The 20,031-nt window shown below is 36.9% G+C and overlaps 2 protein-coding genes across 7 annotated transcripts in view; one reads left to right on the top strand and one right to left on the bottom strand.

Moving 5' to 3' along the window:
* Nucleotides 1-2,839, top strand: part of HHLA2 (HERV-H LTR-associating 2) — a 137,042-nt gene extending 134,203 nt beyond the window's left edge. For all 6 annotated transcript variants that reach the window (XM_032349882.1, XM_032349872.1, XM_032349863.1 and 3 more), the window contains 2 exons: nucleotides 527-582; nucleotides 1,771-2,839. In XM_032349882.1, coding sequence (XP_032205773.1) covers nucleotides 527-582; nucleotides 1,771-1,806 — 92 coding nt within the window. In that variant the 3' untranslated portion in view covers nucleotides 1,807-2,839. The remainder of the gene's footprint in view (nucleotides 1-526; nucleotides 583-1,770) is intronic.
* A 983-nt stretch (nucleotides 2,840-3,822) lies between these two features.
* Nucleotides 3,823-20,031, bottom strand: part of MYH15 (myosin heavy chain 15) — a 156,056-nt gene continuing 139,847 nt past the window's right edge. Inside the window, 3 exon segments of the mRNA XM_032344388.1 lie at nucleotides 3,823-4,071; nucleotides 6,099-6,233; nucleotides 7,078-7,173. Coding sequence (XP_032200279.1) covers nucleotides 3,823-4,071; nucleotides 6,099-6,233; nucleotides 7,078-7,173 — 480 coding nt within the window.

The raw sequence follows: 20,031 nt of genomic DNA, 5'->3' as shown, positions 1-20,031 counted from the left end.
CCACCTCTAGGTCCCTGGCTATAGTTCCGTATGACCATGGTATGTGTTTTCTTTTTTAAATTCCCTTTTTTAGAACTGTTTTAAAATGCTTTAAGTCTAGGATAAGTATAAATTATCGTAGATTTTAGCAAGGCACAAAAGGCCTTCCTTGGAAAACAGCATTGTACCCGTACCTTTTTCTTTTGCTATCGATGGACTTAATCACCACCTCCTTGGCTGTTATTTTCCATTGTTAATGGTTAGTAGGACTCAGGCCAACTATCCTAAAGAGCCAGGAATTCCTGGCCTGGCTGGACAGCTTTTATCCCTGTTTTGGTGCACCTGAATCAGCCATAAGAATTTATTGTTATTTGTAGCTAATGAGGTATTTCTACACTGCATTTTTAAGGCTGTTTTTTGGGAGAAAGATATGAAAGGGAGAATAACTAATGTGCATCTAATAACATAATTGTACTGAGGCAGGAATAAAAAAAATGAGTGTTTGCAAAAAGATTTTTTTCTAAGTTTCTCTTTTTTTTTCCTATAGAAAGGTCTTCTGTCTATACTGAGAGGGCCAACACTGCTGATGCAGAAGAAAGCAAGGTAAAGCTTTTTACTTTATCAAACCAATTATAGCATAAGAATGCTACTGTGAAAAAGTAATCGATACATATATCATCTCGCAAGACTTTGATAGAGGGATAAGAAAGGGTGAGAGGGATCACGGGATAACAGAACAGGAAAAAAATATATAATTAGGGCTCTACTTAAATAACTGGCTGCTCTTCTCATTTTCTATTGTTACTTGTGGAGAAGATCTGAGTGGCATTATGCATATGATGGGAAACCAGTGTACCTATTCTTCCAGTGGAAGCACGGAACCGTATAGAAGTAGAAAGAAATACAAAGTGAGAAAAGAAGATTACAGTTTCTACCCAGATTCAGTTGGCTTGCCTTCCCTATTTGTCCAACCACTTCTAAGCTCCTTGGGAACCCATAATTCGCTTACGAATTATAGTTTACTTGCAAATTCGTTTGTTTAAAATGGAGTTAAATATTTTTGCCACACACCTTTTATTATGAGTTCCATTAATCAGAATATAAATAAAAGCAAAGAGTGGGGTAAACTCTTTTCTCTACTGGTTAAAAACTCAGCAACTAGGGACACCAGGGTGGCTCAGTTTGTTAAGCGGCTGCCTTCGGCTCAGGTCATGGTCCCAGGGTCCTCAGATCAAGTCCGTGTCAGGCTCCTTGCTCACCGGGGAGCCTGCCTCTCTCTCTGCCTCTGCCTGCCACTCTGCCTGCTTGTGCTCTCTCTCTTCTGACAAATAAATTTTTAAAATCTTAAAAGAAAAAAAAAAAAAAAAACCCAGGAACTAATCTAGAAGGGTGATTAAAATTGAGCCCTTATAACTACTTATAACTGTCTCATGGTTCTCTGATTACAGATGCAGACAATAGCTCCAAAGCTCCCTACCTCCAAAAACCAAAACAAAACACTATCATCATTAAATGCTTAAGATAAAAATGGTTATTCTGAGGGGCGCCTGGGTGGCTCAGTGGGTTGGGCCTCTGCCTTCGGCTCAGGTCATGATCCCAGGACCCTGGGATCGAGCCCCACATCGGGCTCTCTGCTCAGTGGGGAGCCTGCTTCCCTCTCTATCTCTCTGCATGCCTCTCCATCTACTTGTGATTTTTCTCTGTCAAATAAATAAATAAAATCTTTAAAAAAAAAAATGGTTATTCTGACATGAATCCCAGCCATTTAAAATCCATTTTTCTTGGTTCTAGGCTTTTACAGAACACCCAGCCAGCAGTGGAAAGTAAGACAGAACTGTATCAACCCATGATGAGACCCTTCATATCCAGTGACTTCGCTTCCCCCTTTCTCACTGCAATTCCAGCGGTGGCTTGTCATGGCCTAATAATTCTACCTTTGGCAAGACTTGCAACCATTGAGTTTCCCACTACCATATTTCCTGTTCACGTCCCAACTATTACTCACTGACTCCATACCTACATCAAGATTATGAATGCCTGGCTGCCAGTTCCAACTAGAAAAGAACTGTTTTCATTCAGTGGCACTCCTGCTGCAGTCAGTCCAGGAGGCCACACTGAGGTTCCCACCAAGATCTTGGAAGAAATGTATCACTAAGTACTGATTCAAAATCTGATCAGCTAATGATGGGTGAGAGAGCACACGGAAGCAGAAATCACCTTAGTGAAAAGGCAAAAAATCAGCGCACTTGATATGCTAAGGTATTGTACTCATTTTACATGAATCGTTAATATCAGCTTAACCAACTAGATTTAATATGGTGAGTCTTAGGGACCCCAAAGTTTAAAAATGTCAGTATCTCCAAGATTGCCTACAGCAAAGGGCCCTATCAATTCAAAAACTGACATCTTGTGGGGGGTGGACTATGCCTTCCAACACCAGGTTTACATAGATGAGTGACATTAGCTATGAAGATAATTTGACTCACTCTTCTGACTCAGTTGTCATGTTGTTAATCAGCTTTATGATAAATTTAGATTTCCACATAAATTTTTACACACAGGGAGAATGGATAACCCAGCTGACTTGATGATCTCTTCCCTTTATTTTAATCAATTTATAAGAATGAAAAAGTCTTACCAGCATTTTAGTGACTTAAGTTTTGAACCTATAGTTTATAGAAGGAAACCAACCCTGAATTGTGCATAATGCTACCTGGCCTGGTTTTCTCTAAGTACTGACATCACTATAAAGAAAAACTTTAACTGTGAGGAGAAAAGGGTCACAACTGCTATATTCTTCTTACAAAATGGAAAGAATAAAGTCAACAAATTGAGGATGGCAGACAAGAATGAACCTGGGTCCTTCAATGCTATTGAGCCCCTGAATTAATCTCAGAGCCGCTTGTTTTAGTCAGGGTTGGGGTCAGAGAGGCAGAATGCTGAGAACGACAGAGAATGAAGACTTGTTATATGGAATCAATCTCATATAATTCTGGGCACCTGTGAAGAAGACTCCATCAAGCTGTCCCTTCTGCCTCTGGGGCTGGGCCTGAAGTAGCTGGAAATCGGCTGTGCCAGTAGTGGAGAAGGAGCGCTAGATACGGAGTGAGGATGAAAAATGAACAATTCCTCCTTCACTTCTCCCTCTCAGATCCAGTGACAATTTCTCTTGTGACCAACTCTAACCCAGAACTGTACAGAGAAAAGGCAATCCAGGAAATGAACCTCCTGCTTAGCCACACTGGCACCATAGAAAGCCAGCATTCCCACCTATCGCTCAACTGTCCTGTGTGAGAAGCTGCTTCCGTGTTGAAAAGCTGCACCAACAGCTACCTAGGTATACACTGGGAGGGTTTAACCTACAAATTCTAAGTGCCTGTGCCTATATGTACATCACAGTGCTAAAAGGAAAGTTTATCAACGCCTACCATTGGTGGCTAAAAACATAGAGTCATGGATGAGTCAAGAAAAATTTGTTAACTTTAGTAATTACAATTTACCAACATACCCTAGGCCTTGTGGCCCATGTCTTCTGTAAATGTTACTCATTAAGAGGCAATATGGACAAAAGAATAGGTTTCATTTTTTAACGTCAGAATGAAAATGATTTTTATATTAATCTTTTATGTAAAATGTTTACTTGTATTTGAGGATCTGAAAAATCCCCATTAACCTTGGAAGCAAAGATACTCTCTTACATTTCCTAATCACCTTGTTTAAACTGCTTTCCACACCACATAAACGTTTTAAATGCTTGTTTCAAATGCACCTGAAGTTTTCAAACATTAAATGGTACCATCCTTGGACGTGTCTGGCCTCTGTCCTTCCTGAGCAAAGGACTTCTTATTCTTCATGAGTGTGCTCTCTGAGATTGCTGTGACTTTCATCGGTGGTACGCACACCCAGAGTGAAGCCCAGCCCTTTTCGGAGTAAACAGGCCTTAGCCAAGTCCTCATTAGCTTCAAAGGGAGGCAGGGAATTGAAGCAATTATATGCATTACAGAAAGCAGACACAGGTAATTCATCTGAAGGATGGGCTTGGACACTTTCCATTTTCTGCCCACCTAGCCTTGGTAGTGAAGGCAGCGCCCTCTACCAAAGACTCCATGAGGGAAAGACTGTGACCACATCACCAGTTGGCTCCACAGCCCAGAGAGACACCCAATTCTATCAGAAAAAACGTTTTTGCAGTTAAGAGATTTTTCAGGCTTTCCTTCTGAGAATGGGGAACAATTAGTCATTGCACCGCCAAGGATGGTTTTCCTAGTCATCTGAAGCAATTTCTGCTTCACTCATTTTATTCTTTGTTGGAAATAACTGTGACAAAGTCGAATACATTACAAATGTTTTGCAGCCCTTTTGACCTCTTCCAGCTGAGCACAAGCGTAACACATGTGAGGCATTTCCCTAAACAAAACCATTAAATGGAGTTGATGGGCAGGCTCTGCCTCTAAGACCCCAAATCCAATGCCATGACCCTTCTCAAATTGAGGGCAGAGTTCAAACCACTTAAGTGGGCCTCTGCTCAGAGGCCTTATCCCTGAGACAATATTCAGGCAGCAACAAGAATTCTCTGGAGTGTGCCAATGACTCATGCTTCTCAAATTTAGATCTAAATGTATTCAATATAACCAACTTTTAGATTCTCCTTCAAAAGAGATTATTTTGACCTCCTTTCAGGTCGTATGTATTATGAATAACCCTATCTACTTATCTTGCAGAGTTATTAGTAATTCATTTATAATAAGAGGAATAGGTATATACCAAATTTTTAAAAATGAAATGGTACCTGTCTGTGCTAGGCATCATGTTAAGGGCTTTACAGGCATTCCATAACAGGCAGCTAATGGCGCATTATACGATGTCTTTCAATTCATTTCTCCTAAAGCCAGATCTCACTTAAAGACCCTGTTTGCGGGATATCTCAATAAGAAAGCTGGGACTTCCTGTTTTATTTATATAACCCCCAAATTCATATGTTGAATGGTTTTAGGAGGTGAGGCCTTCAAGTCCTGAGGATGGAGTTCTTGTGAGAAGGATTAGTGCCTTCTAAAAAAAATCCACAGAGAGCTTTCTCCCACTCCCCATCCCTTTTACTCTGAGGACCCAGTGAGAAAAGGGTCATCTATGAGGAAGTGGCCCTCACCAGGGACTGAATCTGCCAGCACCATGATCCTGGACGGCCCAGCCACCAGAACTGTGAGAGATGCTTGTTATTTGTAAGCCACCCAGTCTCTGGCATTGTTACAGCAGCCTGAACAGACCCTGAAAAGCCTACAGGTCAGTGGTCTTTGTCATGCTGCCACTATGCTAGTAGAGTTAGGGTAGCAACTCCTACCCTGGGATCAGAATAGTAGTGTTGAGAACCACAGATATGGAAATACCCTTCCCTCTTGTTTTAGGACAGAATGAGGGGAAAAGCAGAAAGCTAGAGAAGACAAGTACATTTATTCCCCACTACCTCAGCTTTAAACCTCAGCACCCAGGTCTCCATACTGATCCAGTATGAAGTCATGTACTTATCTACATAGAAAGACTCAACTCCGTTTCATGCAGATCTATCTGTACTTTTAAAATTGTCTTTGTAGGGCACCTGGGTGGCTCAGTGGGTTAAGCCTCTGCCCTCAGCTCAGGTCATGATCTCAGGGTCCTGGGATCAAGCCCCCTATCAGGCTCCCTGCCCAGCGGGGAGCCTGTTTTCCCCCTCTCTCTCTGTCTGCCTCTCTGCCTAATTGTAATCCCGCCTTCTGTCAAATAAATAAATATATTTTAAAAATAAATAAATACAATAAAATAAAATTATCTTTGCTCTCTGAACTCCTGACTGTTCTACACAAATGGATCTAGGACCTAGAACTGAGAACTTACAAGTTCACCTGGAATTAAGCATTTGAGATTTAGAAATACAATGTACATTCCACTAGAATGCCTAGCACTGCATATTACCTGGGCAAGGAAAATTTAGTAAATATGGGAAGACCTTAGCAGAACCTAGTTCTTGTTTTTTTCTCTTTAAAGTATTTTAAAAAATAATTTCTTGTTCTACTGGTTTGTGTGATGACATGCGCTCTAAACACACACACTCTAAGAATTACAACAGAGTTGTATATCTGACATACTTTTTTTCTAAACTCCTTTGCTTTGATCTTGAGTTTATTGACTTGAGATTCTGCTATCTCTGTCCTTTCCTTAGCTTCATTCAACTCATGTTGCTGCTTCTTATACTTGGAAAGATATTGATTGGCTTGTGCTTCCTATAAAAATTAAAAAAAAGAAAGAAAGAAAAAATATCCCTGTGCCTGCATAGTCATTTTTTCTGCTTTGACATGAAAAAGTTTAAAAATGTGTGAAAAGAATCTAAACTTCTGAGTATTGAATGGAATATATTTTGGTATGATATATATGGATTCAGACTTTCTACTAGGCATGAGATCCATTTTTATAACCACTGTTCTCTGAAAATTTAGATCAGCATGTTCCACATGTTACATGTAAGAAAACCACAAATGTTTCATAATCAGTTAAACATCCTGGTTTTTCTTTGAGTAGTGGGGGGTTTGTCTTTAACCATTATACAGGTCAACAGGTAATTTGTGTTTTAGCCTGAATCATTGAAATAATCCAAAATCTCTCAAGAGATAGTAGGTATAAACCAATATATATGGCACTTAAGAATTACATTCTATGTAGCTATGGCTATTAACCCAGGGTTGGCAAATACATTTCAAATGATGGTTGTCTGGTTCAGTTATGTCCAGGTTCATCAGGAAAAAGGACTAGGAAGCACATTTATGCTCACCCAAGGTTTGGGGGTAGGAAGGCCCCAAGGGGACTACCTGGCCAAAAATTCAACTATACAACACCGTGTTCTTACTGGACTCTATTCTTGCAATGCATGTGTTTGAGTATAACCACAAGGTTGAAGGCAGCGCTCTGACTCCCTGGAAGGAAAAGTAACAATTTTCTGAGCATGGGTGATAATGAATGAACAGACTTTAAGCTGAGCTGGTCCTCTCTAGATAAAATACTCACATGTCTCCATTAATCAAGAACAATCGCTGGGAAATCCATGAGACTGCAACAGCCCCAGGTACTTACTGCTGCTTCCATTTGCTGCTTGTAACTTTGTACTTGCAGCTGAAGTTTATCCATCAGAGTCTGCATTCTGATCACATTTTTTTGGTATTCCTCTGCCTGAAATGCATAGGTGAATATATGAAGATGATTTGAATGATCCAGCAGTCTGCATTGGGAGTTGCCTTATAAGAAAATAAGAGTTCGGAAACTTTATTAAGCAACATATTTTAGTTGTGATTTGAAAAATGGGTCTAACTTTACTCATCCCAACTTTTGAGAAATTAACACAGCTCTGAGCACTGATCTCAGAACTCCACGAGTCTTTCACTGAAATAGAAGTTAAAGCAACTAGTTTTAATTTGGTCACAGCCCTTCCATCCTAACCAAGCTACACCTGCCTGTGCTTTCTCAGTTGGAAGGAAGTACCATTGTTACAAAAGCTTCATGTGCAAAACTAGAAACAAATCCTCCTCTCTTTGCTCTCTGAACTCCTGACTATTCTACACAAATGAATCTAAGACCTGGAACTGAGAGCCTACTAATCTCTCTCTAATCCTATCTCACTAATCAACTCTTTCCTTGAACTTTCTAACTGACTCTTGGCTTTGTATAATGAAACTATAGAAAAGGTAAGATTTCTGGAATTCTGGTTTGGGCATCATCAGAGATAGGAAAATTCTGTAAGTGGTGGGATGTTGGTATGTACATTCTCATTGCTTCCATTGCAATCCAGGCTTGGGCTAGAGAAACAAAATCTACTAAGGTAGTATTTCTCAAATAAGCTTTACAGAGCCTTGTGTATTTTGAGGAAACAGGAAAGGAGAGGTATGCAGGCAGGCAAGATTCTGCACATCCTCCAATTTCCTATGTCTCTTTAACTAGAATATCTCCATTCTGGAACTGTTGAGCTTCCCGAAAGAAGAACATCTCAACTGGCTTATGGCTGAGATATTGATTTAATCAAGACCTACCCCTGCTCAACTTATTTTCCTGTTTTCATCTTACCTATTTCATCAAATGTCAACACCTTTGATGACTTTCATGGTCTTTCCACCTACCTTCCACTACCTTCCACAAACTTCCTCCACTCCGGCTAGGCTCATCTATTACCTCACAGCTCCCCTGCTTATTCCCACCTCTGTAAGTTCAGTCAATATCCCCTCCCCCTGGACACAGCATGAGGTAACAGATAGAAACACCCAGTCTTTCCACGAAGGAGGCCTCTTTGCTTACCTTAGCAGCAAAAGGCTAGGGGCAGGCTTCTAATTTAAACACGTCAAGGGGCTGACTACAATACTCTCCAGATACTGGAGAGGCAAGTAGGCATCATATTCACACTTGCACCCTACCTCACTCCAGGTTTCTCATATCTCTCAGAAAGGAGCTTGTGCATATTTGGCTCCCTAGTTTTGTGGCTGCAACCCAGGGAATACCTCATGAAGTTATGGCTCTAGTGGCTAGTGGTCCCGTAGGACTGCAACAAACAAAAACTGCTTAACCAGCTGCCCCTTCGCCTGCCATGGCACAGTATAGAAGGAGCATACTGAAATGCCATCATTCTGTAAAAGAGACCAATTTATTTATCTTAGTAGCTGTGACTGAGGAGTTTGCTTCTAATTTAACATACATCAAGGGACTGACTGCAATCTTCTCCAGAGACTGGGAAACTGGTGGGGCCAGCTTTATACTCTCCATCTGTTCTACCCTTGCTTGCTGATGCTGCCAAGAAAGGAGCTTGTGTACAGATCTGGTGCCCTGGATTGTGTAACTCTGTCCAGAAGACACATCTCTTGATAGCCTGGCTCTGGTGGTCAGCAAGGTTTATGCTCACAGGATCAATGGAATTGCAGTAAACAAAGAAACAGTTCTTAAATGGCTAGCACCTCAAGTCTCAGCACAAAGAAAACAGACAGAAATGTCCTTCTCTCAATCTTCCCTTAGAAGAGGTATATTTGCATGTTTTAAAAGCTCCTACCTGGAAAGGAATAAATGAAACAAGATGGGATCAGGAGGCAGATAAATGATAAGAGACTCTTAATCTCACAAAACAAACTGAGGGTTGCCAGGGGTGGGGGTAGGGAGAGGGTGGTTGGGTTATGGACACTGGGGAAGGTATGCGTTATAGTGAGTGCTGTGAAGTGTGTAAATCTGGCGATTCACAGACCTGTACCCCTGGGGCTAATAATACATTATATGTTAATAAAAAAAAATAAAAAAAAATTTAAAAAAAAAAAAGATCTTACCTGAAGATCAGCTTCCAATCAGCCTGCATCTAGGTACTAAGATCTCCCCTTTGGGACTCTAATAGGCTAGGACATCGTCAACTATTGAGAGCCACTAAGACAAAGAAGACTGCTTGGACAATTACAAAGATTTTAGGAACAACCAAGAGCTAGAGAAGTGTTGAACAATAAAGATCATCTCCTACATGAGACCTCTCAGTCACAACTGGGAGGGGTATCTTTTTTATGTAACACAGAGAAACCAGTACAGAGAAACAAAGAAAATGAAGGAATAGAGGAACGTGCTCCAAACCAAAGAACAAAATAAAATCTCAGAAAAAGAGGTAAGTGATTTACCTGATAAAGAGTTCAAAATAATGGTCATAAAGATTTTAGGAACAACCAAGAGCTAGAGAAGTGTTGAACAATAAAGATCATCTCCTACATGAGACCTCTCAGTCACAACTGGGAGAGGTATCTTTTTTATGTAACACAGAGAAACCAGTACAGAGAAACAAAGAAAATGAAGGAATAGAGGAACGTGCTCCAAACCAAAGAACAAAATAAAATCTCAGAAAAGAGGTAAGTGATTTACCTGATAAAGAGTTCAAAATAATGGTCATAAAGATTTTAGGAACAACCAAGAGCTAGAGAAGTGTTGAACAATAAAGATCATCTCCTACATGAGACCTCTCAGTCACAACTGGGAGAGGTATCTTTTTTATGTAACACAGAGAAACCAGTACAGAGAAACAAAGAAAATGAAGGAATAGAGGAACGTGCTCCAAACCAAAGAACAAAATAAAATCTCAGAAAAAGAGGTAAGTGATTTACCTGATAAAGAGTTCAAAATAATGGTCATAAAGATACTCACCAAGCTCAGGAGAACAATGCATGAACAAAATGAAAATTTCAACAAAAGAGACAGAAAATATAAGAAAGTACCAAACAGAATCACAGTGATGAAGAATAAAATTAGTGGACTAAAAAGTACAACAGCAGACTAGGAGAAGCAAGAGAATGGATCAGCAAACTCGAAGACAGGGCAGTGGGATTCATCTCATCAGAACAGCAAAATGATAAAGAATAAAATAAAGAGTGAACATAGCTTAAGCGATTTAGAGGAGAACATCAAGCAGACGAATATTTGTACTATAGGGGTCCCAGAAGGAGAATAAAGAGAGAAAAGGGCAGACAAAATTTGAAAAAAAAATAATGGTTGAAAACTTCTTTAACTTGGGGAAAGAAACAGACATTTAGATCCAGGAAATTCAGAGACTTTCAAATAAAATGAGCCCAAAGAGGCCCACACCAAAACACACAATATTAAATTGTCAAAGTCAGGAAGAGAATCTTAAAAGTAGCAAGAGAAAAACAACTTGTTACATACAAAGGAAACCCCATAGGACTGTATAAGCAGATTTTTCAACAAAACCTTTCCAGGGTAGTAGGAAATGGTATAATATAGTCAAAGAGTTGAAAGGGAAAAAAACAAAAAACAAAAAACAAACAAACAAAAAACTCACCAAATAAGAATACCCAGCAAAGTTGTCCTTCAGAATTGAAGGAGGGATAAGTAGTTTTCCAGACAAGATAAACATGAAGGCATTCAGTATCATTAGACTGACCTTATAAGAAATGTTAAACAGAACTCGGTAAACTGAAATGAGAGGGCACTAATAAGTAAAAGAATATGAACAAATAAATTTCACTGGTAAAGATAAATATATAAAATTAAGGTAATATAATGCTGTTCTGGTGGTTGATAAGTCACTTATATATCTAGTATGAAGGTTAAAAGAAAGAAAAGTAAAAAGAACCAACTTCCAAAATCTGTTAATAAATACACAGATAAAAATATGTATATTATGACATCAAAAACATAAAATGTGAGTAGAGAGGAGAACAAAAATATAGAGATTTACAATGCATCCCAATTGAAGCTTAAAATAGACTATTATAAATACAGGTTGTTTTATGTAAGCCTCATGGTAACCACAAAGCAAAAACCTGCAGTAGATAGAGTAGATACACAAGATAAAGAGAAAGGAATCTAAGCATACTACAGAAAATCATCAAATCACAAAGAAAGCAAGAGCAGAAAAAGAAGGGAATTATAAAACAACCAGAAAACTAACAAACCGGCAATTATGTACATCCCTGTCAATAATTACTTTAAATATAAGTGAACCAAATTCTCCAATCAAAAGACAGAGTGGCTGAATGGATTAAAAAACAAGACTCGGGGTGCCTGGATGGCGCAATGGGTTAAAGCCTCTGCTTTCAGCTCAGGTCATGATCTCGGGGTCCTGGGATCAAGTTCCACATAAGGCTCTCAGCTCAACGGGGAGCCTGCTTCCCCCTCTCTTTCTGCCTGCCTCTCTACCTACTTGTGATCACTCTCTCTCTCTGTTAAATAAATAAATAAAATATTAAAAAAAAAAAAGACTCATCTACCTGCTGCCTACAAGAGACTCATTTCAGATCTAAAAGCACACACAGACTAAAAGTAAAGGAATGTAGCAAGATATTCCCAGCAAATGTTAACCAAAATGAAGGTAGGGTAGCTACATTTCTATCAGACAAAACAGATGTTAAGACAAAGATTTTAATAAGAGACAAAGATCATTCTATAATGATTAAGGGGTCAATCCAACAGGAGGATATAGCATTTGTAAATATCTATGCACTAATATATGAACATCTACATATATAAAGCAAATATTAACAGAACGAAAGGGAGAAACAAACAGCAACACAAAAATAATAGGGAACTTTAATACCCAATTTTCATCAATGGATGGATCATACAGACAGAAAATCATTAAGGAAACATAGTCCTTAAACAAAACATTAGAACAGATGGACTTAACAGACTGTATACACTCCAACCAAAAGCAACAGAATACACATTATTCTCAAGCATGCGTATAACATTCCTCAGAATAGATCATATGTTAGTCCACAAAACAAGTCTTAACAAATTTAAAAGCACTGAAATCATACCAAGTGTCTTTTCTGACCACACACTATGAAACTGAAATTATAAGAAAAAAACCCTGGAAAATTCACAAATATATGAAGATTAAACAATATCTCTAAACAACCAATGCATCAAAGAATAAATCAAAAGAGAAATAAAAAACACCAAAAAAGAAAAAAAAAAAACAAAACACCTTGAGGCTTATATGCAACTAACAAATCATTAAACTCTACCTTTGAAACTAAAACAAAATAAGAAGCTGTTCTTTAAAATGCTTTGATGTGGTATTGTTTATCACATAAATTTTGGTACCTCTAATTTCTTCATTATGAATTTAACCTCTTATCAATATAAACTTACTTTTTCTCCATAAAAAAAAAATACCTTGAGGCAAATGAAAATGGAAATACAACATACCAAAACTTATAGGATATAGCAAAATCGGTTCTAAGAGGGAAGTTCATAGTAATAAATGTCCACATTAGGAAATGAAGAAAGGTCTCAAATAAATAACCTAACTTTATGCTATAGGAACTAGAAGAAAAATCGAAGAAGAAAAATCTAGAAGGAGGGAAATAACAAATATCAGAATGAAAATAAATCAAGAAAGACTAAAAAGACAATAGAAAATGAAACTAAGAGCTGTTTTTTTGTTAAAGATAAACAAAATTGATAAGTGTTTAACAAGACTCACGAAGAAAAAAAGAGAGGACTCAAATAAAAATAGAAATGAAAGGGGAGACATTACCACTGATGCCACATAAATGCAAAGGATCATAAGAAACTACTATAAACAATTAATATGCCCCCAAAATGGATAATCTAGAAGAAATGAATAAATGAATTCAGTAAAGCTGCCAAATACAAAATTAATATACATAAATCTGTTGCTTTTCAATACACTGAAATGAAGTGGAAGAAAGATAAATTAAGAAAACAATTCTAGAGATTCAATGTCCTCCTTATCAAAATACCAATAGTATTTTTCACAGATCTGGAACAAATAATACTAAAATTTGTAGAAGCACAAAAGAATCCAAATAGCCAAAGCAATCTTGAGAAAGAAGAATAAAACTGTCTCAGATTTCAAGATGTACTATAAAGTTATAATAAAACAGTGCAGTACGGGCATGAAAATAAATACATAGATCAACTGAACAGAACAGAGAGCCTCAAAAGAAACTTACACCTATATTGTCAGTTAACCTATGACAAAGGCAGCAAGACTACACAAGAAGGAAACACAGTCTCTTCAATAAGTGATGCTGTGAAATCTGCAAAAGAATGAAACTGGACCACTTTTTTACACCATACACAATAATAAACTCAAAATGTATTAACGACTTAAATGTGAGACCTGAAACCATAAAACTCCTAGAAGAAAACATAGGCAGTAATCTCTTAGATATCAGCCTTAGCAACATATTCATGGATGTTTCCTATTTTTAATTTATTTTATTTTATTTACTTTTTATGGGCATGTCTCCTTAGGCAAGGGAAATAAAAGCACAAATAAACTATTGGGATTATACCAAACTAAAAATCTTTTGCACAGTAAAGGAAATCACCAACAAAACAAAAATACCACCTACTAAATGGGAGAATATATCTGCAAATGATATACCTGTTAAGGGGTTAATATCCAGAATTTATGAAGAACTTATATAACTCGATACCATAAGCCCCAAATAATCTGATTTAAAAATGTGCATTGGACATGAATAGACATTTTTCAAAGAAGGCATATAGATGGCCAACAGACATAGGAAAAGATGCTCAACATCACTAGTCATTAGTGAAATACAAATCAAAAGCCAATGAAATATCACCTTACACTTGTCAGAATGGCTAAAAGAAAAAAAAATTTGTTGGTAAGGATGTGGAGAAAAATGAACATTCATTCGATATTAGTGAGAATGTAAGTTGGTAAGTTGATGAAGCCACTAGGGAAAACAATATGGAAGTTTCTCAAAAAAACAAAAATACAAGTACCATAGTAAATACCAATCCAGTAATGCCCCTACTGGGTATTTACCCAAAGAATACAAAAACACTAATTTGCAAAGATATATGCACCCCTATGTTTACTGCAGCATTGTTTACAATACCAAGATGTGGAAACAACCTAAGTGTCAACACAAAGATGAATGAAAAAAGATGTGGTATATATAAACAATGGAATATTACTAAGCCATAAAAAAGATGCAGGCTTACATTTGCAGCAAAATGAATGGACCTAGAGGGTATTATGCTAAATAAAATAACCCAGACAAAGAAAGACAAGTACCATATGATTTCACTTTCATGTGTAATCTAAAAAACAAAATGAAGGAACTAACATAAATAGCAAAACAAGATCTTAAATACAGAGAGCTGGTGGTTGCCAGTGGTGTTGGGGATAAGCAAAAGAAGTAAGGGGAGTGGGAGGTACAGTCTTCCAGTTTTGTAATGAATTAGTCATGGGATGAAAGGCACAGCATAGGGAATATAGCCAATGGTATTTTAATAGTATTATATGGTGGCAGATGGTAACTACACTGTAGAGAACATAGCATAACATCTAGAGATGTCAAGTCACTATGTTGTACACATGAAACTAATATAACATTCTATGTCACCTATACTTCAACAATAGCAACATTTTAAATAAACTTTCAGCTAGACTCACCAAGAAAAGAGTAAGGACTCAAATAAAATTAGAAATGAAAGAGGAGACACTACAAATGATACCCTAGAAATGCAATGGATTATAAGAAAGTATTATAAACAGTTATATCTAAAGATTTGGACAGCCTAAAAGAAATGGATAAATTCTTAGAACATACAACCTACCAAGACTTAATCATGAATAAAGAGAAAATATGAACAAATCAAAAACATAAGAAGCAACAAGTTTGGCAAGGATGTGGGGAAAAAAAGAACCCTCTTACCCTGTTGGGCAGAATGCAAATTGGTAAAAACGGTATGGAGTTTCCTCAAAAAACTAAAAATAGAAATATCCTAAGATCCAGAAATTGCACTACTGGATATTTTACCCAAAAAATACAAAGACACTAATTCAAAGGGATACATGCACCATGATGTTTACTGTACCATTATTTACAATAGCCAAACTATGGAAGCAGCCCACAAGTCCTTCATTAGATGAATGGATAAAGATGTGGGGTGTGTGTGTGTGTGTGTGTGTGTGTGTGTGTGTGTGTTCAGCCATATTATTGGTGTATTATTCAGTCATAAAAAAGAATGAAATCTTGCCATTTACAACAGGGACATAACCAGAGAGAATAATGCTAAGTGAAATGGGGTTTAAATGGGGATTAAAGAGTACATTTATTATGATAAAAACAAATAAAACTCAGGCACCTGGGTTGCTCAGTTGGTTAAGTGTTGGCCTTTGGATCAGGTCATGGTCCTGGGGCCCTGGGATCAAGTTCTGCATTGGCTTCCTGCTCAGCAGGAGTCTGCTTTTCCCTCTGCCCCTCCCCCTGCTCATGTACTTTCTCTCTCTCTCTCTCTCACAAAAATAAACAAATAAAATCTTTTAAAAAATTAAAATCAATCAATCAGTCAATCTTAATACCAAAAAAAAAATCTGAGCAGACCAATTATAGCAAGGAAATTGGAATAGTAATAATAATTAAAAAAAAAAAACGCAAAAAACAGAAGTCCAGGACCAAATGTCTTCATTGGTAGATTCTTTCAAATGTTTAAAGAAGAATTAATATCATTTCTTCCCAAATTCTTTCCTAAAATTGAAGAGGAAAGAACACTTCCAACACCTTTTACAAGGCCAGCATTACCCTGATATCAAACCATAAGAGAGAAAGAGAGAGGAAAGAAAGAAAATTACAGTCCAGTATCCCTGATGAACATAGATATGAAAATCCTCAAGAAAGTATTAGCAAACTGAATTCAATGATACATTAAAAGGATCACATGCCATGATCAAATTGGATTTATTCCAAGGATGCAAAGATGGTTTGATATCTGTAAGTCAATGTGATACACCACATTAACAAAATGAAGGATAGAAATCATATGATCATCTCACTACATGCAGAAAAAGCATTTGACAAAATTCAACATCAGTTCATGATAAAACCTCCCAATAGTGTAGGTATAAAGGATTATCTCTCAAGATAATAAACACTATATATGAAAAACTCACAGCTAACATTATACTCAAGAAAAACTAAGATTTACCTCTGAGATTAGAAACAAGACAAAGATGCCTACTCTTAGTACTTTTATTCAACATATTACTGGATGTCTCAGCCAGAGCAATTAGGCAAGAAAAAGAAATAGAGGGCATCCAAATCAGAAAGGAAGAAGTAAAAAGTACCTAGATTTGAAGATAATACACCAGCATATGTAACAAAACAAAACAAAACAAAAACTAAAGAATCCACCAAAAACTATTAGCAACAATAAACAGTAAAGTTGCAGGATATAAAATCAACATACAAAAATCCATTGTGTTTCTGTACACTAGTGACAAACATCAGAAAGAGAAATTAAGAAAACAATCCTGAAAAAAAAAAAAAAAAGAGAGAAAAGAAAAGAAAAAAGAAAGGAATAATCTCAGGGCACTGGGTGGCTCAGTCAGTTAAACATCTGACTCTTGATTTCAGCTCAGGTCATGATCTCAGCATCCTAGGATGGAACCCAGGATGGGTTCCCTGATCAGCACAGAGTCTGCTTGTCTCCCTCTCCCTCTACCCCTCCCCCTTCCCCTCCCCCTGCTTGTGCTTGCTCTCTAAAATAAATAAATCTTAAAAAAAAAAAAGAAAAAAAACCAATCCTATTTACAAATGCATTAAAAGGATAAAAATACTTAGGAATAAATTTAACGAGAGGGATGAAAGAACTACGCCCTGAAAACTATAAGACATTATTGAAAGAAATTTAAGATGACACAAATTAAATGGAAAGGTAATCCATGTTCATGGATTGGAAGGATTAATATTATTAAAATGTTCATATTACACATAGCAATTTACAGTTTCAATGCAATGCCTATCATAATTTCAATTACATTTTTCACTGACATAGAATAAACAATTTTAAAATTTGTATGGAACCACAAAGGACCCCAAATAGCCAAAGGAACTGAGAAAGAAGAAAACTCAGTGCACCATGCTACCCGATTTCAAACTGTATTATAAAGCTATAGTAATCAAAACAGTATGGTATTGACATTAAAACAGACACATAGATTAATGAAACAAAATAGCCCAGAAATAAACCCACATATAAATGGTCAATTACTTTATGATAAGGAGCTAAGAATACAAAAGGAGAGTATCTTGAAAAAATGGTATTGGGGAAGTTGGACTGTCACAGGGAAAAGAATGAAACTAATGAAACTAGACCACTTTCTTTTTCTTTTTTTTAAAGATTTTATTTATTTATCTGTCAGAGACAGCGGGAGAGAGAGCGAGTGAGCACAGGCAGACAAAGAGGCAAGCAGAGGCAGAGGGAGAAGCAGGCTCCCTGATGAGCAAGGAGCCCGATGTGGGACTCAATCGAAGGCAGCTGCTTAACCAACTGAGCCACCCAGGCTTCCCTAGACCACTTTCTTATACCATACACAAAATTAGCTCAAAATGGCTTAAAGACTTAAATGTAAGATATGAAACCATAAAACTTCTAGAAGAAAACATGGGGTAAGCTCCTCAAAATTGGTCTTGTCTATGAAATTTAGATTTGACAGCAAAAACAAAGGCAACAGAAGCAAAAATAAATAAGTGGGACTACAGCAAAAACTCTAAAATGTCCATACAGCAAAAGAAACAGTAATAAATAAATAAATAAATAAATAGGCAGCCCATAGAATAGGAAGAAATATTTTAAATACTATACCTGATAAGGGATTAATATCTAAAATACATAAAGAACTCATACAACTGAATAACAGAACAAAACTGAAAACAAAAAATATAATTTTAAAAAAAGGGCTGAGAAACAGAAATGCAAAGATGCTCAGCATCATTAATTATCAGGGAAATGCAAATCAAAACAACTATGAGATATCACCTCACACCTATCAGAATGGCTAAAATAAAAACAACAACAAGAAAAAGGGAGAAAAAGGAACCCTCATGCACTGTTGGTAGGAACACAAACTGGTGCAGTAACTGTGGCAAACAGTAAGAAGGGTCCTCAAAAAATAATTACCATATGATCCAGTAATTCCACTACTAAGTATTTACCCAAAGAATATGAAAACATTAATTCAAAAAGATATATGCACCTTTATGTTTATTGCAGCATTATTTTCAATTGCGAAAATATGGAAGCAACCCAAGTATCCATCAAAGGATGAATGAATGAAGAGGTGGTATATATACACACAGAATGTTATTCAGCTCTAAAGAAGAATGAAATCTTGCCATTTGCTACAACATGGATAGATCTAAAGGGTATAACGCTAGGTAAAGTAAGTCAGTCAGAGAGAGATAGATACCATATGGTTTCACTCATATGTGAAATTTAAGAAACAGAATAAACAAGCAAATAAAATAAGAGACAAATGAAAAGCAGACTCTTAAATATAGAAAACAAACTGGTAGTTACCAGATGGGAGGTGTTTGGGGGATGGGTGAAATAGGTGAAGGATATTGAGTACACTTATCTCCATGAGCACTGAGTAATGTATAGAATTGTTGAAATACAATCTTGAGTATCTGAAACTAATATAACACTGTACATTAATTATACTGGAGTTCTAAAAAATGAACAGAGGATCTGTATGGACATTTTTTTCAAAGAAGATATATATATGGCCAATAGGTACATGAAAAGGTACTCAACGTCACTAACCATCAGGGAAATGCAAATCAAAATCACAATGAGATATCATCAGAAAGACAAGAAATAACAAGTGTTAATGAGAAAACAAGAAAAGGGGATGCAACCTGGTGCAGCCACTGTGGAAAATGGTATGGAGGTTTCCTCAAAAAATTGAAAATAGAACTACCATATGATTCAGCAATCCTACTTCTGGTTATTTATCTGAAGGAAACAAACGCTATCTTAAAAAGATAATTGCATCCCCATGTTCATGACAGTATTATTTATATAGCCAAGACATGGAAACAACCTAAGTGTCTATCAACAAATGAATGAATAGGGGTGTCTGGGTGACTCAGTGGGCTAAGTGACTGCCTTTGGCTCAGGTCATGATCTCAGGGTCCTGGAATCAAGCCCTGCATCGGGCTCTCTCCTCAGCAAGGAGCCTGCTTCCCCCTCTCTCTCTACATGCCTCTCTGCCTACTTGTGATCTCTCTTCCTCAAATAAATAAATAAATAAAATCTTTAAAAAACAAACAAACAAAAAACCCAAATGAATAAAGGAAATGGGGTATGTGTATATACACACAGAGAGGAATATTATTCAGCCATAAAAAAGAAGGAAGTCCTGCCATTTGCAATCCTTAAGGGCATTATACTAAGTGAAATAGGTCAGAGAAAGACAAATAATATATGATCTTATGTATACGTAAAATCTGAAAAACCAGACTCAGAAAAAAAAAAAAGACAGATTGGTGGTAGGGATGTAGGGAGTGGGAAAAATGGATCAAGGTAGTCAAGAGGTATAAAATCCCAGTTTTAAGATGAACAAGTCCTAGAGATATAATGTTGAGCATAGTGAATCCGGTTAACAATACAGTGTTGTATACTTGAAACTTGCTAAGAGAGTAAATCTTAAGAGTTCTCATCTCAAGAAAAAAAAGGTTTTGTAATTATGTGTAGTGATGGATGTTAATT

Source organism: Mustela erminea, chromosome 1, assembly GCF_009829155.1.
Source record: "Mustela erminea isolate mMusErm1 chromosome 1, mMusErm1.Pri, whole genome shotgun sequence".
NCBI lineage: Eukaryota > Metazoa > Chordata > Mammalia > Carnivora > Mustelidae > Mustela > Mustela erminea.
This window is presented reverse-complemented; position numbering and strand designations above follow the sequence as displayed.